Source organism: Xenopus laevis, chromosome 5L (assembly GCF_017654675.1).
Source record: "Xenopus laevis strain J_2021 chromosome 5L, Xenopus_laevis_v10.1, whole genome shotgun sequence".
In the NCBI taxonomy this organism is placed as follows: Eukaryota; Metazoa; Chordata; class Amphibia; order Anura; family Pipidae; genus Xenopus; species Xenopus laevis.
The window spans coordinates 57721875-57739581 of record NC_054379.1 but is presented as its reverse complement, the minus strand read 5'-3'; the positions used below and the strand labels follow the sequence as shown (position 1 = coordinate 57739581).

At 38.3% G+C, this 17707-nt stretch overlaps 1 protein-coding gene across 1 annotated transcript; it reads left to right on the top strand.

The window, feature by feature from the left end:
• The first annotated feature begins 11263 nt into the window (after positions 1–11263).
• Positions 11264–15971, top strand: LOC108716726 (proline-rich protein 18). The gene has a single exon (XM_018263107.2). The coding sequence runs from the start codon at positions 12235–12237 to the stop codon at positions 13036–13038; it is 804 nt and encodes a 267-aa protein (XP_018118596.1). The 5' UTR covers positions 11264–12234; the 3' UTR covers positions 13039–15971.
• Positions 15972–17707: the final 1736 nt, after the last annotated feature.

Sequence of the window (17707 nt, the reverse complement as noted above, 5' to 3'; positions counted from 1 at the left end):
TGATAGAGGGTTCCCTAGCCCTGGCCTATCAGGGAAGGCCTTAATCATTGTGTTGTAACTATTTTACATCTCTTTCTAGAAGTGCTACCTACCTGTTATGCATAGAGTCCACTTTGGTTTCCTACTTCTGCTATGTACCTTCCTTGTGTCAGTTTGCTCAACTGTTTATACTGTGTGTCTGTATGTTTGTGTTCAAAAGGAAATAAAACTTACCTTTAAAAAAAAAAATATATATTATACGGGGGATGGTATGAATTGTGGCCCATGATTGGTTCATTACTTTTTTATTTTGCCATTCTTTTCTTCCCATCCCTACAACTCTTTTATTTGTACCATCATTCTCCCCCACATTATGTTACCCCAACTAGGTAATATGGGAAGCACAGGGACAAAAAGTTCTGGTGCATGTAAATAATTACAAATGTATCTAAGTGCACACGCTGAGTATTTTGGGCTCTGGTTTACTTAAAGGGGAACTCCACAAAAACATAACTTAAGCTTTTTAAAAAGTAAACATAATTTCAATCAACTTTGCAATATACATCATTTAAAAAATATGCAGACTTTTCATGATTTTTAATGGTTTCTTAGGTTCCCTAAGCCTAGCCCCCTGCTGTCCTGCTGATCTCTCTGACTAATTTGCTGAGCTGGCTGACTACTGTTACTTTGTATCAACAGCCATCTGCTTGCTCTGTTCTAACTCATTCCCCAGCCCCTAGGCAGTGAGCATAAATGAGTGGCCCCTGGGGCACGATTACCCAGGGACCCCAAGACAGCAAGCATGTAAAATCTACGTGTCCTGCTGCTGCCTGCACTCCCTGGGTCCCCAGCTCCGCCTACTCACTGGATCCTGCAGAGGAGAAGATGGTTCCAGCTCTGCCTCCAGCCCTCCTGGACGATCTGCAGCCTGCCACCCAGGTTAGTGCCACCCCCCCCACACACACACACACACAAACACACACTTATTATACTAATACACACTTTGGGGCAGATTAACTAAGCTCGAGTGAAGAATTCGAAGATGTTTTTTTTGATCTAATAAAAATCCTTCAATCGATCGCTTAAAATCGTTCGAATCGTTCGGTTCACAGGATTTTATCGTATAGCATTTGCGCTAAATCCTTTCGAATTCGAAGGATTTAACTTCCAGGGTCAAATTCGAGGGTTTATTAACCCTCGAAATTCGACCCTTGATAAATCTGCCCCTTACAATCACACTTACATTCACACTTACACACACATGAAATTTTGGGGGATCAAGGGGGGTCACACATTCACAGCACTCATGCACGCTTGCACTCATGCACGCTTGCACACACCACGCAATTTCCAATTGTACACACACACTATTTTGTGTCTTTTTTTTTTCATTTTATCACGTCTGTTTTTTGCCTGAAAACTGTTTTATTGCTATTGCGAATAGCATATTCACTAATTGCACTGCGCAATACCTTTTGTATGTTATTTTGGTGATTATATTGCAATTTCAGTGATTTTGGTGCATTTTTAGCCATTTTATTGCATGTTTAGCCATTTCATTTTCAGCTTTGCGTAGGTGTAGTTCAATTATTTCTATCCGTAAAACCCATTTAGCCATGCTAAAATAATCAAACTTTGATCCTGACGTTTTGCCTATGGAAATTTTGTCTGCTATATATTCATTTGGGGGTCTTTGTACACGACATAGTTTGGTTTATCTATGTATATCAGGCATCAAGTTGTTCATATATAGGATGCCTTTTGCTGGTACGTTACGAAATGTGAGGTAAATACAAGCTTTGTGACGATTTTCAGATATTTTAAAAAAAAGTGTTATGTTTAGCATAGCTTTGTGGTTTGGTAGTTTGCAGAAGAAAGATGTAATTACCTGCTTTAGATTTGTCTGAATGTGTACTATAACAAACAAGGGAAAGTTGTGCTCACCACTATTTTTAAAACCATTAGGCTGGGGGTGCAATGAGGCTGTGACCACAAAATACATATAGACAAATACAAGAGTCCTCTGCACTCAACCCATTATCAATATATTTAAGACAGAGACATTTTGTGCATACTGCTACTGAAAAATGCCTTACCCTTTAAACAAAACAGGGATTGTTTGTCCATATATTGCAATATATTTAAGCTGGCCAACTACGTCAAAGTCATCCCATATCTGGCCAGTCCTATGCTCAATTTTATCTGATTCATTAAGAATTCTATTGCTTCATTATACATTTTACAAAGGGTCCCTTTGTAAAATGTATAATGAAGCAATAGAATTCGCTTTGGCCAGATATGGGATGACTTTGACATAGTTGGCCAAAATGAGAATTAGTTCTAGCAAAACTGACTCCGAAGAGTCAGTACATTGCAGTCTCGAGCATCAAGGGTGTAATTAAAATCAATCCCTATAATTAAGGCTTCATCAGAATCAATTGTCTCCATATAGTTTGACAAACATTCAAAGAACCATGTCCGGTAGTAGGGGCATACACCTTTATTAGATTATATGTTCTACTTAACTCCTGGACCCAAAGATGTAATAGATGGTCAGGGATGACAGATTTGGCACTTAGCACCACTGGCTGGAAGGATACTGAGAAAAGGGTCACCACGCCACATGACGTCCAAGTAAGGTGATTAAAAAAGGGATTAGGAAAGAAATTACCCTTGCACACCCTGGCCTTCCCAATCTGTACGAATCCCAGGTGCTCTTTGAAGGAGGCGTTGGCAACTGGCACAGCTTGGGTTACTTCTAGCGGGAAACCCCTTGCTCATTTATTGCGGATGCAACGTTTCGGGGCGTAACCCCTTTGTCAAGCATACCGGATGTTTAATGAACAGAGTATTTAAAGGATTTCAAATTAGGCTCTAATTGACAAACATAATTAATTAGAAAACTTGAAAGAGTTAAAAAATAAAAAAAGTGAAAAAAGGCCATAGTTCAAAGGTGAATAACATCAGCCAACGAAAAAATGTTCCATCGAATGAAAAAATTGTCCAAAATTGTGAAATGTCCTTCAACCACTAATAAAAGTAAAGTGTCCGTGTGGTGATGCATAATTTATTACAAATTACTCCAATCTAGTGTTAGAAAAATAAATTCATATACATTACTAAAAAAGTGGAAAAAGTCCAGCACAATAATATGTTACATACGTTATCTTTCCAAATAGATTAAAAGTGTCCAAGCAGTGTAAAAATGTATCAAAAACGTGTTCTACCAAAGTGCATATACAATGTATCATTCTCCATAAGTTACATAAAATTACTTTTCAAAGAATACCAAGATTAAAAAAGGCCCTGCCCTTCCACTCCAGATGCCAGCTTTCTTTAAAATCTGGAGGGGTTTGGATCTCTTGGAGGAAACTCACAGAGTACAATCCTTGATGAAGATAGGAGAGTACCTGAAACATTGGGAAAGGGTTCCGACAGCCATTTGTATTAAGTGTGCTTATTCTCAAGGCAATTTCTGAGTGTTAGGAAGTGCTTTAGCCGTCATCAAGGTCTGATGAGACAAACATTTTTTGTGAAACTTCATTATACGGAGATATTCCACTGTTTCATAGTTCTTGGCCTCTTTTATGACCTTAATGTATTGTCTCACAATTGATAACTTAAGGCAAATCATGCCACTTCTCCAGAGCCATATGCAGCTTCTTCTCTAATTTAACACCAAGGGTGCTCTCAAGAAACTTTTTGAGTTCCTCGGCAGGGATGATTGGTGTAGAAAGATTTGCCACTCTGTTGTCAACCTCCTCTTCGATGTTCCCCTCATCCATGAGCTCTTCATGGCTAAGGGATTGATAATTTCCCCTCTCCATTAGAGCTTTGAGAATCTCTCCACAAGATGTTGCAGGAGAAGGATCAGAATCACTTGTCATCTGGAGAACCTGCAATGGCTCAGGTGTTCCCTCAACTTTACTTCAAACACATTTGGAAGTGTCTGACACAGGAGCAACAGAAATAATTAGCTCCCCAGCAACAGGGGGAGCTTTGGAGGTTAAATGGTTAGCCTCTGCCCTCTCCACTGCCTTCTGTGCCACCTGGATGGCAATAACATTGGGGTCAGTGGAAGACAATGGAGCAGAGATTTTAGCATGAACAATAGAGATTGTCTGGCTACCCAGCCAAGTGGACAATACATTCACACATCAAGGGGCAGATTTATTAAAGGGGCTGTTCACCTTTGAGAACTTTTAGTATGATGTATGTAGAGAGTGATATTCTGAGATAATTTGCAATTTGTTTTCACTTTTTATTATTGAAGGTTTTTGAGTTATTTAGCTTTTTATTCAGCAGCTCTTCAATTTGCATTTTAAGCAATCTGGTAACTAGGGCCCAAATTACCCTAGCAACTATGCACTAGTTTGAATAAGGGCCTGGAATATGAATAGGAGAGGCCTGAATAGAAAGATGAGTAATAAAAATTAGCAGTAGCCTTACAGAGCATTTGTTTTTTAGAAGGGGACAGCGACGCCCATTTGAAAGCTGCAAAGAATCAGAAGAAAAAGACAAATAACTATAAAACTATAAAAAATAAATAATGAAAACCAATTGAAAAGTTGCTTAGAATCAGTCATTCTATATATAAAAATAACTTTAAATTCAAATTTTTTTAAACAAATTTTCAATTCGAACCATGATAAATCTGCCCCCAAGTGAAAACAAAAAATCCTGTCTTAAACAGCACCAAACAGAGAGCTTTCTCCTTTTACCCCACAAAAAATGCAATCAATTTGTCGATTTTTCATTAGTTGAAGTTACCCACAGGACTATTTGTATGCGCTAACTTCATTTTGGGGCATCTAAATGCCAGATACTTTGGTAAACCTTTGCACAATGAGCACCAAACTGTTTAGAGGACTCCTGGCAATCATATTTAGGGTGCTTTTTCTTGGTACGTTATGTAATGATACATGGGCGATATGATGCAGGAAAGTTGAAGCTGAGGCAATTTTCAGATATTTCACCAAAACTGACAATTTTGGAAAAGCCTTGCGACTCGGTATTTTGGAGCAGAAAGGCATGGATACCCATTTTAGATTCGGTAGAATGTGTACTTTCCAAAAAATATATAGTTGGGGGGGGATAAAACAATTTTCGGTGATTTTACCCCACAAAAAATGCAGTAAATGTGTTAATTTTTCAGTAGCTGAAGTAAAGTCCTGAACAATTTGGATGTGTTACCTACTACTCTAAATGCCAGATAATTTAGTAAACCTATGCACAATGGGCATGAAATTGTTCATTGGACCCCTGGCAATCATATTGAGGGTGCTTTTTCTTGGTTCCTAATACAGTGTGGGATATGCGGAGCAGCAAAATAAAACCTTTGAAGTGATTTTTCAGAATATATTAACTTTTTATAAAAACTGCTACTTTCAGACAAGCTTTTGTGTTTGGCAGTAAGGAATAGAGACATACAGTGGTGTGAAAAACTATTTGCCCCCTTCCTGATTTCTTATTCTTTTGCATGTTTGTCACACTTAAATGTTTCTGCTCATCAAAAACCGTTAACTATTAGTCAAAGATAACATAATTGAACACAAAATGCAGTTTTTAAATGAAGGTTTACGTTATTAAGGGAGAAAAAAAACTCCAAATCTACATGGGCCTGTGTGAAAAAGTGATTGCCCCCCTTGTTAAAAAATAACTTAACTGTGGTTTATCACACCTGAGTTCAATTTCTGTACTCACCCCCAGGCCTGATTACTGCCACACCTGTTTCAATCAAGAAATCACTTAAATAGGAGCTACCTGACACAGAGAAGTAGACCAAAAGCACCTCAAAAGCTAGACATCATGCCAAGATCCAAAGTTCAGGAACAAATGAGAACAAAAGTAATTGAGATCTATCAGTCTGGTAAAGGTTATAAAGCCATTTCTAAAGCTTTGGGACTCCAGCGAACCACAGTGAGAGCCATTATCCACAAATGGCAAAAACATGGAACAGTGGTGAACCTTCCCAGGAGTGGCCGGCCGACCAAAATTACCCCAAGAGCGCAGAGACAACTCACCTGAGAGGCCACAAAAGACCCCAGGACAACATCTAAAGAACTGCAGGCCTCACTTGCCTCAATTAAGGTCAGTGTTCACGACTCCACCATAAGAAAGAGACTGGGCAAAAACGGCCTGCATGGCAGATTTCCAAGGCGCAAACCACTTTTAAGCAAAAAGAACATTAAGGCTCGTCTCAATTTTGCTAAAAAACATCTCAATGATTGCCAAGACTTTTGGGAAAATACCTTGTGGACCGACGAGACAAAAGTTGAACTTTTTGGAAGGTGTGCGTCCCGTTACATCTGGCGTAAAAGTAACACAGCATTTCAGAAAAAGAACATCATACCAACAGTAAAATATGGTGGTAGTGTGATGGTCTGGGGTTGTTTTGCTGCTTCAGGACCTGGAAGACTTGCTGTGATAGATGGAACCATGAATTCTACTGTCTACCAAAAAATCCTGAAGGAGAATGTCCGGCCATCTGTTCGCAGGGGCGATCCTGGCCCCTCCGCTGCCTGAGGCAGCAGCAGTTGCCGCTGCCCCCCCTCCCCCGGAAATTCATTCTTAAAGTACCAGGAGCAGCATTTTTGCTGCCCCTGGTACCTAGTGGGGTGCTGCCGCCTGAGGCGACAGCCTCAACTCACCTCATTGGCGAAGCACCCCTGTCTGTTCGTCAACTTAAGCTGAAGCGATCTTGGGTGCTGCAGCAGGACAATGACCCAAAACACACCAGCAAATCCACCTCTGAATGGCTGAAGAAAAACAAAATGAAGACTTTGGAGTGGCCTAGTCAAAGTCCTGACCTGAATCCTATTGAGATGTTGTGGCATGACCTTAAAAAGGCGGTTCATGCTAGAAAACCCTCAAATAAAGCTGAATTACAACAATTCTGCAAAGATGAGTGGGCCAAAATTCCTCCAGAGCGCTGTAAAAGACTCGTTGCAAGTTATCGCAAACGCTTGATTGCAGTTATTGCTGCTAAGGGTGGCCCAACCAGTTATTAGGTTCAGGGGGCAATTACTTTTTCACACAGGTTTGGATTTCTTTTCTCCCTAAATAATAAAAACTCTCATTTAAAAACTGCATTTTGTGTTTACTTGTGTTATCTTTGACTAATAGTTAAATGTGTTTGATGATCAGAAACATTTTGTGTGACAAACATGCAAAAGAATAAGAAATCAGGAAGGGGGCAAATAGTTTTTCACACCACTTAGCTACCCATTCTGCAATCAGCAGAATGTGTAATTCTCAAAAATATATGGTTTTCTGGGGTAAACTGTTTCAGTATTTTTGGCCTTGGAATTTAAAGTATGCCATTTTCTGCCTTAGTGCTTTCAAAATTGGGTAATATACTGCCGGGATTTTTAGCTTTACAGAAGTCCTAAAACTATACATATCTGGTATTGGCACATTCAAGAGACATGAGGCTTTCCAAATCAGTTGAATTTTTAAATGAAATATTTTTCTGGTATAAATTAATATATTGTGAAAAATATGAGTTTCATTTTTTTGGTATTTAGCACTATAAATCTTTTTGCAGAGGTTAAAATACATGAAAACTCAGATTAAGAAAGCTCAGTTTCTCCTGAAAAAAACAATGTATAGTTTTCCTAGGTATAAACTATAGGTTTCCCCTCAGAAAATGCCCCTAAAGTGAGAGAGCATAAATGTCTCAAAAACTGCATTTCAAGTAACCAGAATGTGAAATTCTGCGGGCACTTAAAGGGTTAAAGGGGTTGTGCACCTTCAAACACCTAGTTGTTTTACGATAAAAATAAAGACTTTTTCCAATTATTTTCTATGTATAACTGTTTTTCTTATATTGAAGTGTAAAGTTTAATTTTTCACATTCTAAAGCACTGTCGTCGACACTGTAAACTGTTCTAAATTTAGTTGATACATTTCTTATCTTTGTACCTGCTGAGCAGAATCCATGAATTTCTTTGCAGGCAGCGGTTACAATTGATACAATAGTTGCTAAAACTCCAGAGATCCTGCTGAAAATTGTATCAACCAAATGTTGCAAAATTGTAACAGTTTATAGTGCGCTAGAATTCCTGAGCTGCCAGACTGAAACACCAGAAGACAGGACCATTAAACTTTAAACTAAGATTCTCAAAAACCGATAAACAATAAAAAATAGAATTATCAAATGTCTTTATTTCTGGGGAACAAACTGAAAACAATTGAACTATAAAAAGTGTTTGGAAGGTAAACAACCCCCTTAAACAAAAACTCGGGACATTTCAGTGGCTGTGGGCTGAGCTGTCAAAATTGGGACTGCCCCGCAAGAAACAGGACAGATACTTGCAGAGCCAGCAACAGATAGTTCAGTGGCTTAAGGTGACCATACACGGGCAGATAAAAGCTGCTGACTGACCGAGTTCACTTATTGGCACGTATGTGGGGTCCTCCGACGGGCTACCCCGATCGATATCTGGCTGAAAGTTGGCCAGATGTAGATCGGCAAGGGTAAAAATCCCATCGGATCGCGGATCGCATCAGTTTGTTGATGCGGTCCTGTGATCCGCCCGCCCGTATTGCCTGCATTATGATCCGACTGTTGCACCTTAGGGCCCACGATCGGATAAGCCTGATATGGCCCACCTCAAAGTGGGCATATTGGGGAGAGACTCGCTTATTTGGCGAAATCGACAAACAAGGAGATCTCTACGTGTATGGCCAGCTACTTCTTCCTCCTCAGACCGATTAACAAAACTCTTGCTCATTCTTGACCAACAAAAGCATGTGTAAAGCCAGCACTGGTGGCTCTGTTCCCTCCCTGACATATTCACAGAGAACTCTTGCTCTCTCCTCGCTCAGCCCCCCCCCCCCCCCAGGCGTGTGCAAAGGCAGAATTGGCATTTCAGTGGCTTCAAAGGCTCCTTTCTCTTCTTGGTAGATTCATGCAAAACTCCTGCTCTCTCCTTCTTCAACTCCCCCTTCACCCCCACAGACTGTGTGAAACATATGAATTTGTAACTTTTCCAATACCTTTGGTGGGGGGGGATTGAAGGAGGAGAGAGCAGGAGTTTTGCATGAATCTCTCAAACAGAGCCTTTCAAGCTATTAAACTACTGATGCTGGCTTTCCACAGGTGAAGAGTGACAGCACTGACAGTCAATAAAGAGAGTCATGCAAATTGATTTGACCCTCACATCAGAGCTGGCCAGAGGCCAACTAGGAGCTCGGCAGCTGCCAATGGGACTATGGTAACTGGAATATTTTAAAAACTGTACAAATGTATAATATATTTAGATATACTATTTGTATTATATAGCTCTAAGATTCTGCAGCTCTGTATAGATTGCGATTCATTCCTTTCTTAGTGGAGGTTACAATCTAATTTCCCTATCACAGTCACACAGTTACATGCACATTATGGTCAGTTTAATCTGGAGTTTTGTATGCTTGTTAAAGAGCTTGTTCAGTTGAGCTTATGTAGAAAAGGTGTATTTAAAAAATGGGCAAGTAACTGTATTTCCAGAAATCAAAAATGTTCTCTACACAAACATGCAAAAGAATAAGAAATCAGGAAGGGGGCAAATAGTTTTTCACACCACTTAGCTACCCATTCTGCAATCAGCAGAATGTGTAATTCTCAAAAATATATGGTTTTCTGGGGTAAACTGTTTCAGTATTTTTGGCCTTGGAATTTAAAGTATGCCATTTTCTGCCTTAGTGCTTTCAAAATTGGGTAATATACTGCCGGGATTTTTAGCTTTACAGAAGTCCTAAAACTATACATATCTGGTATTGGCACATTCAAGAGACATGAGGCTTTCCAAATCAGTTGAATTTTTAAATGAAATATTTTTCTGGTATAAATTAATATATTGTGAAAAATATGAGTTTCATTTTTTTGGTATTTAGCACTATAAATCTTTTTGCAGAGGTTAAAATACATGAAAACTCAGATTAAGAAAGCTCAGTTTCTCCTGAAAAAAACAATGTATAGTTTTCCTAGGTATAAACTATAGGTTTCCCCTCAGAAAATGCCCCTAAAGTGAGAGAGCATAAATGTCTCAAAAACTGCATTTCAAGTAACCAGAATGTGAAATTCTGCGGGCACTTAAAGGGTTAAAGGGGTTGTGCACCTTCAAACACCTAGTTGTTTTACGATAAAAATAAAGACTTTTTCCAATTATTTTCTATGTATAACTGTTTTTCTTATATTGAAGTGTAAAGTTTAATTTTTCACATTCTAAAGCACTGTCGTCGACACTGTAAACTGTTCTAAATTTAGTTGATACATTTCTTATCTTTGTACCTGCTGAGCAGAATCCATGAATTTCTTTGCAGGCAGCGGTTACAATTGATACAATAGTTGCTAAAACTCCAGAGATCCTGCTGAAAATTGTATCAACCAAATGTTGCAAAATTGTAACAGTTTATAGTGCGCTAGAATTCCTGAGCTGCCAGACTGAAACACCAGAAGACAGGACCATTAAACTTTAAACTAAGATTCTCAAAAACCGATAAACAATAAAAAATAGAATTATCAAATGTCTTTATTTCTGGGGAACAAACTGAAAACAATTGAACTATAAAAAGTGTTTGGAAGGTAAACAACCCCCTTAAACAAAAACTCGGGACATTTCAGTGGCTGTGGGCTGAGCTGTCAAAATTGGGACTGCCCCGCAAGAAACAGGACAGATACTTGCAGAGCCAGCAACAGATAGTTCAGTGGCTTAAGGTGACCATACACGGGCAGATAAAAGCTGCTGACTGACCGAGTTCACTTATTGGCACGTATGTGGGGTCCTCCGACGGGCTACCCCGATCGATATCTGGCTGAAAGTTGGCCAGATGTAGATCGGCAAGGGTAAAAATCCCATCGGATCGCGGATCGCATCAGTTTGTTGATGCGGTCCTGTGATCCGCCCGCCCGTATTGCCTGCATTATGATCCGACTGTTGCACCTTAGGGCCCACGATCGGATAAGCCTGATATGGCCCACCTCAAAGTGGGCATATTGGGGAGAGACTCGCTTATTTGGCGAAATCGACAAACAAGGAGATCTCTACGTGTATGGCCAGCTACTTCTTCCTCCTCAGACCGATTAACAAAACTCTTGCTCATTCTTGACCAACAAAAGCATGTGTAAAGCCAGCACTGGTGGCTCTGTTCCCTCCCTGACATATTCACAGAGAACTCTTGCTCTCTCCTCGCTCAGCCCCCCCCCCCCCCCAGGCGTGTGCAAAGGCAGAATTGGCATTTCAGTGGGCTTCAAAGGCTCCTTTCTCTTCTTGGTAGATTCATGCAAAACTCCTGCTCTCTCCTTCTTCAACTCCCCCTTCACCCCCACAGACTGTGTGAAACATATGAATTTGTAACTTTTCCAATACCTTTGGTGGGGGGGGGATTGAAGGAGGAGAGAGCAGGAGTTTTGCATGAATCTCTCAAACAGAGCCTTTCAAGCTATTAAACTACTGATGCTGGCTTTCCACAGGTGAAGAGTGACAGCACTGACAGTCAATAAAGAGAGTCATGCAAATTGATTTGACCCTCACATCAGAGCTGGCCAGAGGCCAACTAGGAGCTCGGCAGCTGCCAATGGGACTATGGTAACTGGAATATTTTAAAAACTGTACAAATGTATAATATATTTAGATATACTATTTGTATTATATAGCTCTAAGATTCTGCAGCTCTGTATAGATTGCGATTCATTCCTTTCTTAGTGGAGGTTACAATCTAATTTCCCTATCACAGTCACACAGTTACATGCACATTATGGTCAGTTTAATCTGGAGTTTTGTATGCTTGTTAAAGAGCTTGTTCAGTTGAGCTTATGTAGAAAAGGTGTATTTAAAAAATGGGCAAGTAACTGTATTTCCAGAAATCAAAAATGTTCTCTACACAAACATATCTGATTCCACAGATCTCTGTTGACAGGCACCAGTTAAACACCCACCCTCGCTCTGTTCACAGAAACCAGTTAACACCCACACACCCTCATTAAGCCTAACACATAACTCCTCCCTTTTTATGTTAATAAGCTAAAGGTTGGAAGTGAAGCTGAGCTACCATCTGTTGGTTTGCTGTTCGACAACACGCATACAAACTTGGCTTGATCAAGAAGATTTTATATAAACGAACAGGAAAAGCTAGAAAATCCAGGAGCGAGGTATCAGTCAGACAGGTGGCTTAGAACACAAGGCTGAGCTCAGTGTGTAGCTGGAAGGAATTTTATCACCATCTTTTTATGATCGGCTTGGAAGTGCACAGTCGTGTAGAAATCCCAATATGCCTCTTCCTCCCATCCAGCACCAACAGCACACGCTGTCAGCCTGGCTCCCAGTGAGGAACAACAGTTGCAGAGGAGCGGCTCAGTCACAATTTCCTGAGCAGTGGAGGGCATCTGTGGGCACAGAGGAGCTGTCCAATTCTTGGCCCTCGGCCACACTTAATCAGCAGCTGGAGAGAAGGCACAGAGTACTTCATTCAGATGGTTCCATGCAGCCAGTGCGCCAGGTCCTGGAGCAGGTCCCCTTTTCAATAACTCGCTCCTATGATAGCGTTGTTCATCCACAGAGCAGCACCACATCAAAAAACATGCTTCCTTGCCCTGGGAAGGAAAAGCAATTAACGAGGCAAACCAGGCAGCTGCAGCTGAATAGTGCCCCTCCGCATTGCCCAGATGTGCGCTTCACTCTGACCCTCACACCCGAAGCCCTTCTGGTCCTGCAGAAAAAGAACCTGGAGAAACAGCAGCAGCACAAAATGCAACTCAATTCCAGACCTATATTCGCCAGTCACTCCAGGAACCAAGGGTACCCGACACTTAGCTGCACCTCTCAGAAGCCTGTTCCAGATGTAAGGGAGATCCTAAAGATTTCATTGCTGAACGAACACCACCGCTATGATGATGTAGAGTATGAGGATGATGATGAATGGTTTCGAGGAGGTGATGTTGTTCCTGGGTACTGCCTTGATGAGGGTTTGGTGCGAAGGTGCACTGAGTGGCTTCAGGGGGTTGAGATGGCTACAGCCAGGGACAAGAACTTAAATGAAAAACTACAGACTCTGCCGCACCTCAATACTTACTGATTTGCCCTAGTGAGACTGTTCGGATTTATTTGCTATCCTGGGTGTTCTATGTTTCTAAGCAAAAGGTTGGAAGCGAAGCTGAGCTACCATCTGTTGGTTTGCTGTTCGACAACACGCATACAAACTTGGCTTGATCGAGGAGACTTTATCTAAACAAACAGGAAAAGTTAGAAAATCCAAGAGTGAGGTATCAATCAGACAGGTGGCTTTAGAACACAAGGCTGAGGTCAAGCAGTGTCTAGCTAGGTGTAAACCTGCAATAAACCAGAGCAGCCAGTAAGCAATTTGATTACATTGGTTGCTTTAAAATGTATTAACTAAACAGAATGCATGATTGGCTGGGTATACTTCCCAATTGCACATTTGTACCTATATAAACAAGGCTACTATTTACTGAAGTTAAATACTATATGTATGGCTTGGATGCAAAAGCTTTTTACACAAATTACCTTAGGGAAGCTAAGCTTCTGGTCCTCTACTATGCTGCAACTTCCAAGCGCACAGACTTTTTGCTTTACAAAGTGGAGTGGAAAAGTGTGAAGAGTGAAACAAAGTGCAACACAGCCACAATCAGTTCTAATTTGAATATTTTTTTATACATATATAAAACAATGGAAAAATACAGGAGGGCTAAAGATATGGACTATAGTAGAGACCGTTCTGACATTTGCTAAAAGCAAATGAATATTGAGCAGTCACAAAGCTGGGTCATGTTTATTTATGTGGCCTGTAATATTTTCTTATTTGGATTTTGTTAGGTTCAAGCACTGTCCAGAGTTCTGTTTTGTTTGCAGCATGGAGTGGGCCGATTTTTCTATTTCTTTAAGTAAAATGTATCCCCTTTTTTGACTTGAGCTCATTGTCTTTAACTGCCATGCCTACTATGCCACAATATGCTTGCATTGTACATTGTCATTTCAAGTCTGCTGCAACTAGATGGTGCTCCCATTAGTATCTTGTAGATATACAGTATCTAGCCATTAATGAGTGGTGAAAAGTTTTCAAAATTTTTCAGCATGTTCACTTGATTTCTACTTACAACTACCAGGTCGATTTTCCATTATTTTATAACAAAGACCAACTGAAAACTGTACATGATAAGTTAATTTTAAGGTTAAAGAGTAACTTTTTGCAAGAGCATTAGAGAAAACAGCAACTGCACCTTGTAATGTCCTAAAAGTGACTATTCCAATATGTTTTCATAACAAGTCCAGTCTTTTGCTTGACAATAACAGAGACATTTGGGGGCAGATTTATCAAAGGTTGAAGTGAAAATTTGAATTTTTCGAGTTTTTTTTTATGGCCAAAACTGTAAAATTCGACTAGGGAATTGTTAAAATACAATTTGAGTTTTTTAAAAAAATTCAAATTTGATTTTCGAGATTTATCATACACAAAGAACTCGAATTTGACTATTTGCCACATTAACCTGTTTTAACCTGTTAACATGTTTTAGCCTATATATCACTGTATAAACAACTTCAGTTTGAATTCGTTATATATTTGTTATGGTTTTATGAGTCTCCCTTTTCTGCTATTGTTTATGTACAACAGCTGAAAATGCTATCTGATTATTAGGATCACTTACCCCGACAACCACAAAACCAAATGAGTGTGCTGTCTACCATTTATTTTGTTGTTACGCCGCCTTTTATTCAACATCTGTTTCTGCTGCTTACTGGTTATTACAGATAAATTTGGAGCCTATGAACTGCAGTTCAAAAATAACTTCAAAGAATTTTAATGAAAACCAATTGCAAATTGTGCTGTGTACATCGTAATAAATGTTATTTAAGGAACAACCCCTTTAACTTCCCCTTTGTATGTTTTGAAACTCTGAAGTGTAGCCTGCATTTCTCACAAGGACTGGAATTTATAGATCTAGATAATCGGATATACTGTTCAAAACTGTGTAAAATGTATTTTTTTAACATCTAATATTTAAAACGTAAGTTAATTTGTCCTATTTTACTTCCTTTCAACAGATCTTTACATAGAGATGAAAGTCATTGCTAAAATATTTTATTGTAATGTAAGTTTCATTATGTACTTTTCATTACATTTAAAAAGGTATACAAGTAAATAAAATTGGTGACACTAATATTCTGAGATTTGCAGTTATTAGAATACTTTATTCAAAAAGCTTTTTAACCCCTTTAACTTCCCCTTTAACTTCCCCTTTGTATGTTTTGAAACTCTGAAGTGTAGCCTGCATTTCTCACAAGGACTGGAATTTATAGATCTAGATAATCGGATATACTGTTCAAAACTGTGTAAAATGTATTTTTTTAACATCTAATATTTAAAACGTAAGTTAATTTGTCCTATTTTACTTCCTTTCAACAGATCTTTACATAGAGATGAAAGTCATTGCTAAAATATTTTATTGTAATGTAAGTTTCATTATGTACTTTTCATTACATTTAAAAAGGTATACAAGTAAATAAAATTGGTGACACTAATATTCTGAGATTTGCAGTTATTAGAATACTTTATTCAAAAAGCTTAGTTTTTTGACTGAAGTAACCTTTTATGCAAACTGGTTTTTATATCCCTTATACCAATATATATTTACATAATTACATAATTAGAATCATTCACATAATTTACAGTACCTTAATCAGTTATGTTTTTCTATGTGTGTCATATATATATGCTTTGTGTTTTTAGAATATAATACATTTTTATTCCAGAACAATTGTGTTTCTAGTATATAACAATCTCTGTCATTCACTGTTTCTTTGTTTATTTAGGCACATTTTATGGCCAAGCAGTGTTTAGGCTAAAAAATGTTAAATATACATTTGACAACATTTCTTTTATTGTTTTACTGTACATCACTGCCTATAGACGTGTAGGTATTAAGTTATTTATACAGAAAACTAATATCCAAAATGCTCAGACTTATGGGGGAGGGTCCATTTTAAGCAAATCATTTTCATTTTTAAAATTATTTACTTTTTCTTTGTAATAATAAAACAGTACCTTTTACTTAATGGCATAAATCCATATTGATGGTAAAACAAAGCTATTGGGTTTATGTAATGTATAGATGTTTAGAATTAAGGTGTGGAGATCCATTTCTTTTATCTGGAAAACCTCAGGTCTAAAGCATTTTTAGGTAATAGATACCACACATGTAGCACTAGTTGTATTGTCATGCATTTGCAATCAGTTTAACAGTATTGAAGGGGTGGTTCACCTTTTAAGTATGTTATAGAATGGCCAATTCTAAGCAACTTTTCAATGGGTCTTCATTTTATTTTAAATTATTTGTCTTCTGACTTTTTCCAGCTTTCAAATAAGGGTCACTGACCCCATCTAAAAACAAATGCTCTGTAAGGCTACAAAGTTATTGTTATTGCTACATTTTATTATTCATTTTTTTATTCAGGCCCTCTCCTAGTCTAGTCTCTTTTTCATATCAGTTCATGATTGCTAGGATAATTAGGACCCTAGCAACCAGATTGATGAAATTGCAAAATGGAGAGTTGATGAATAAAAAGCTAAATAAATCAAAAACCACAAAATTATAAAAAAAATAAATACCAATTGCAAATTGTCTAAGAATATCACTCCCTATATCATACTAAGGGGCAGATTTACCAAGGGTCGAATTTTGAGTTTATGGGAGTTTCTAAAAACTCCCATAAACTTGAAATTCAAAAAAAAAAAACAATCGAAATTTACTAAAAAATTTGAATTTTTTTAAATTCTGGCTAATAGGATCGACCTGCAAACTTAAATCGAATTAGATTCGAGTTTTTCCACCAAAAAAAATGTTTTTTTTTCAAAAGTCCACCAAATGACTCCAAATTGATTGTAGGAAGTGCCCCATAGGTTAAAACACCAATTTGCCAGGTTTTAGATGGCGAGTAGTCAAATTTGGTTTCTTAAAAGGACAGTACATGATAAATTTAAACAATTTTTTTCGATTCAAATTTGGACTATTCCCTGGTGAAATTACACTAAAATAAAATCAAAATTCAAATACAAAAATTTTAGTTTTCAATTCGATCCTTGATAAATCTGCCCAAACTGTTTGTTGCTAATGGAGCCTTAGATAAAACATTTTTATTAATGGGCTCCAAAATCCATGCCAATAAAAATGCAAGTATTTTTAAATAAAAAATGCTTTCTACAGATCATATAGAGATAGTGCATGTTTTATTTCCTGGTACAAGGCATTCAAAACAACAGTGACTAAAATGTTGTGGCACTCATAAAATGCTCTAAGAAACAGGACTGCTATTACCGTCACATAACATATCCATGGGGGAAATGTTTCCTCTTATTTGTGTTTCTCTTTTGTTTAGTCTACAAAGTATACACAAGATACACTTAAGGACTTATCTTATTCAAATAACAGAGAATTTCTTTTTTATGTTTTGTGCACCTATCTGGTGCTTAGAAGCTTTTCTTAGGTAGGCACAAGAGTAGTAACCAGTCACGTTGGGGGTTATTTATCAAAGGTTGCGTTTTAGAGGTTTGTGAGATTTTTTATACCTCAAATGAACTCACAACTCGAATGTTTTCTAATTTATGAAAAAAACTCTACTTGAATCAGTGAATTCAGAGTGAAGAAAAAAAAAAACTTCCAACCCACCGAAAAAACCCTGGACATCATGAAGGCTACAAACATCTTCAAATGGTTGAATGGACCATTGAC

Coding starts and splice junctions, on each gene's coding strand:
- LOC108716726 (XM_018263107.2), top strand. CDS start 12,235: ATGCCTCTTCCTCCCATCCAGCACCAACAGCACACGCTGTCAGCCTGG.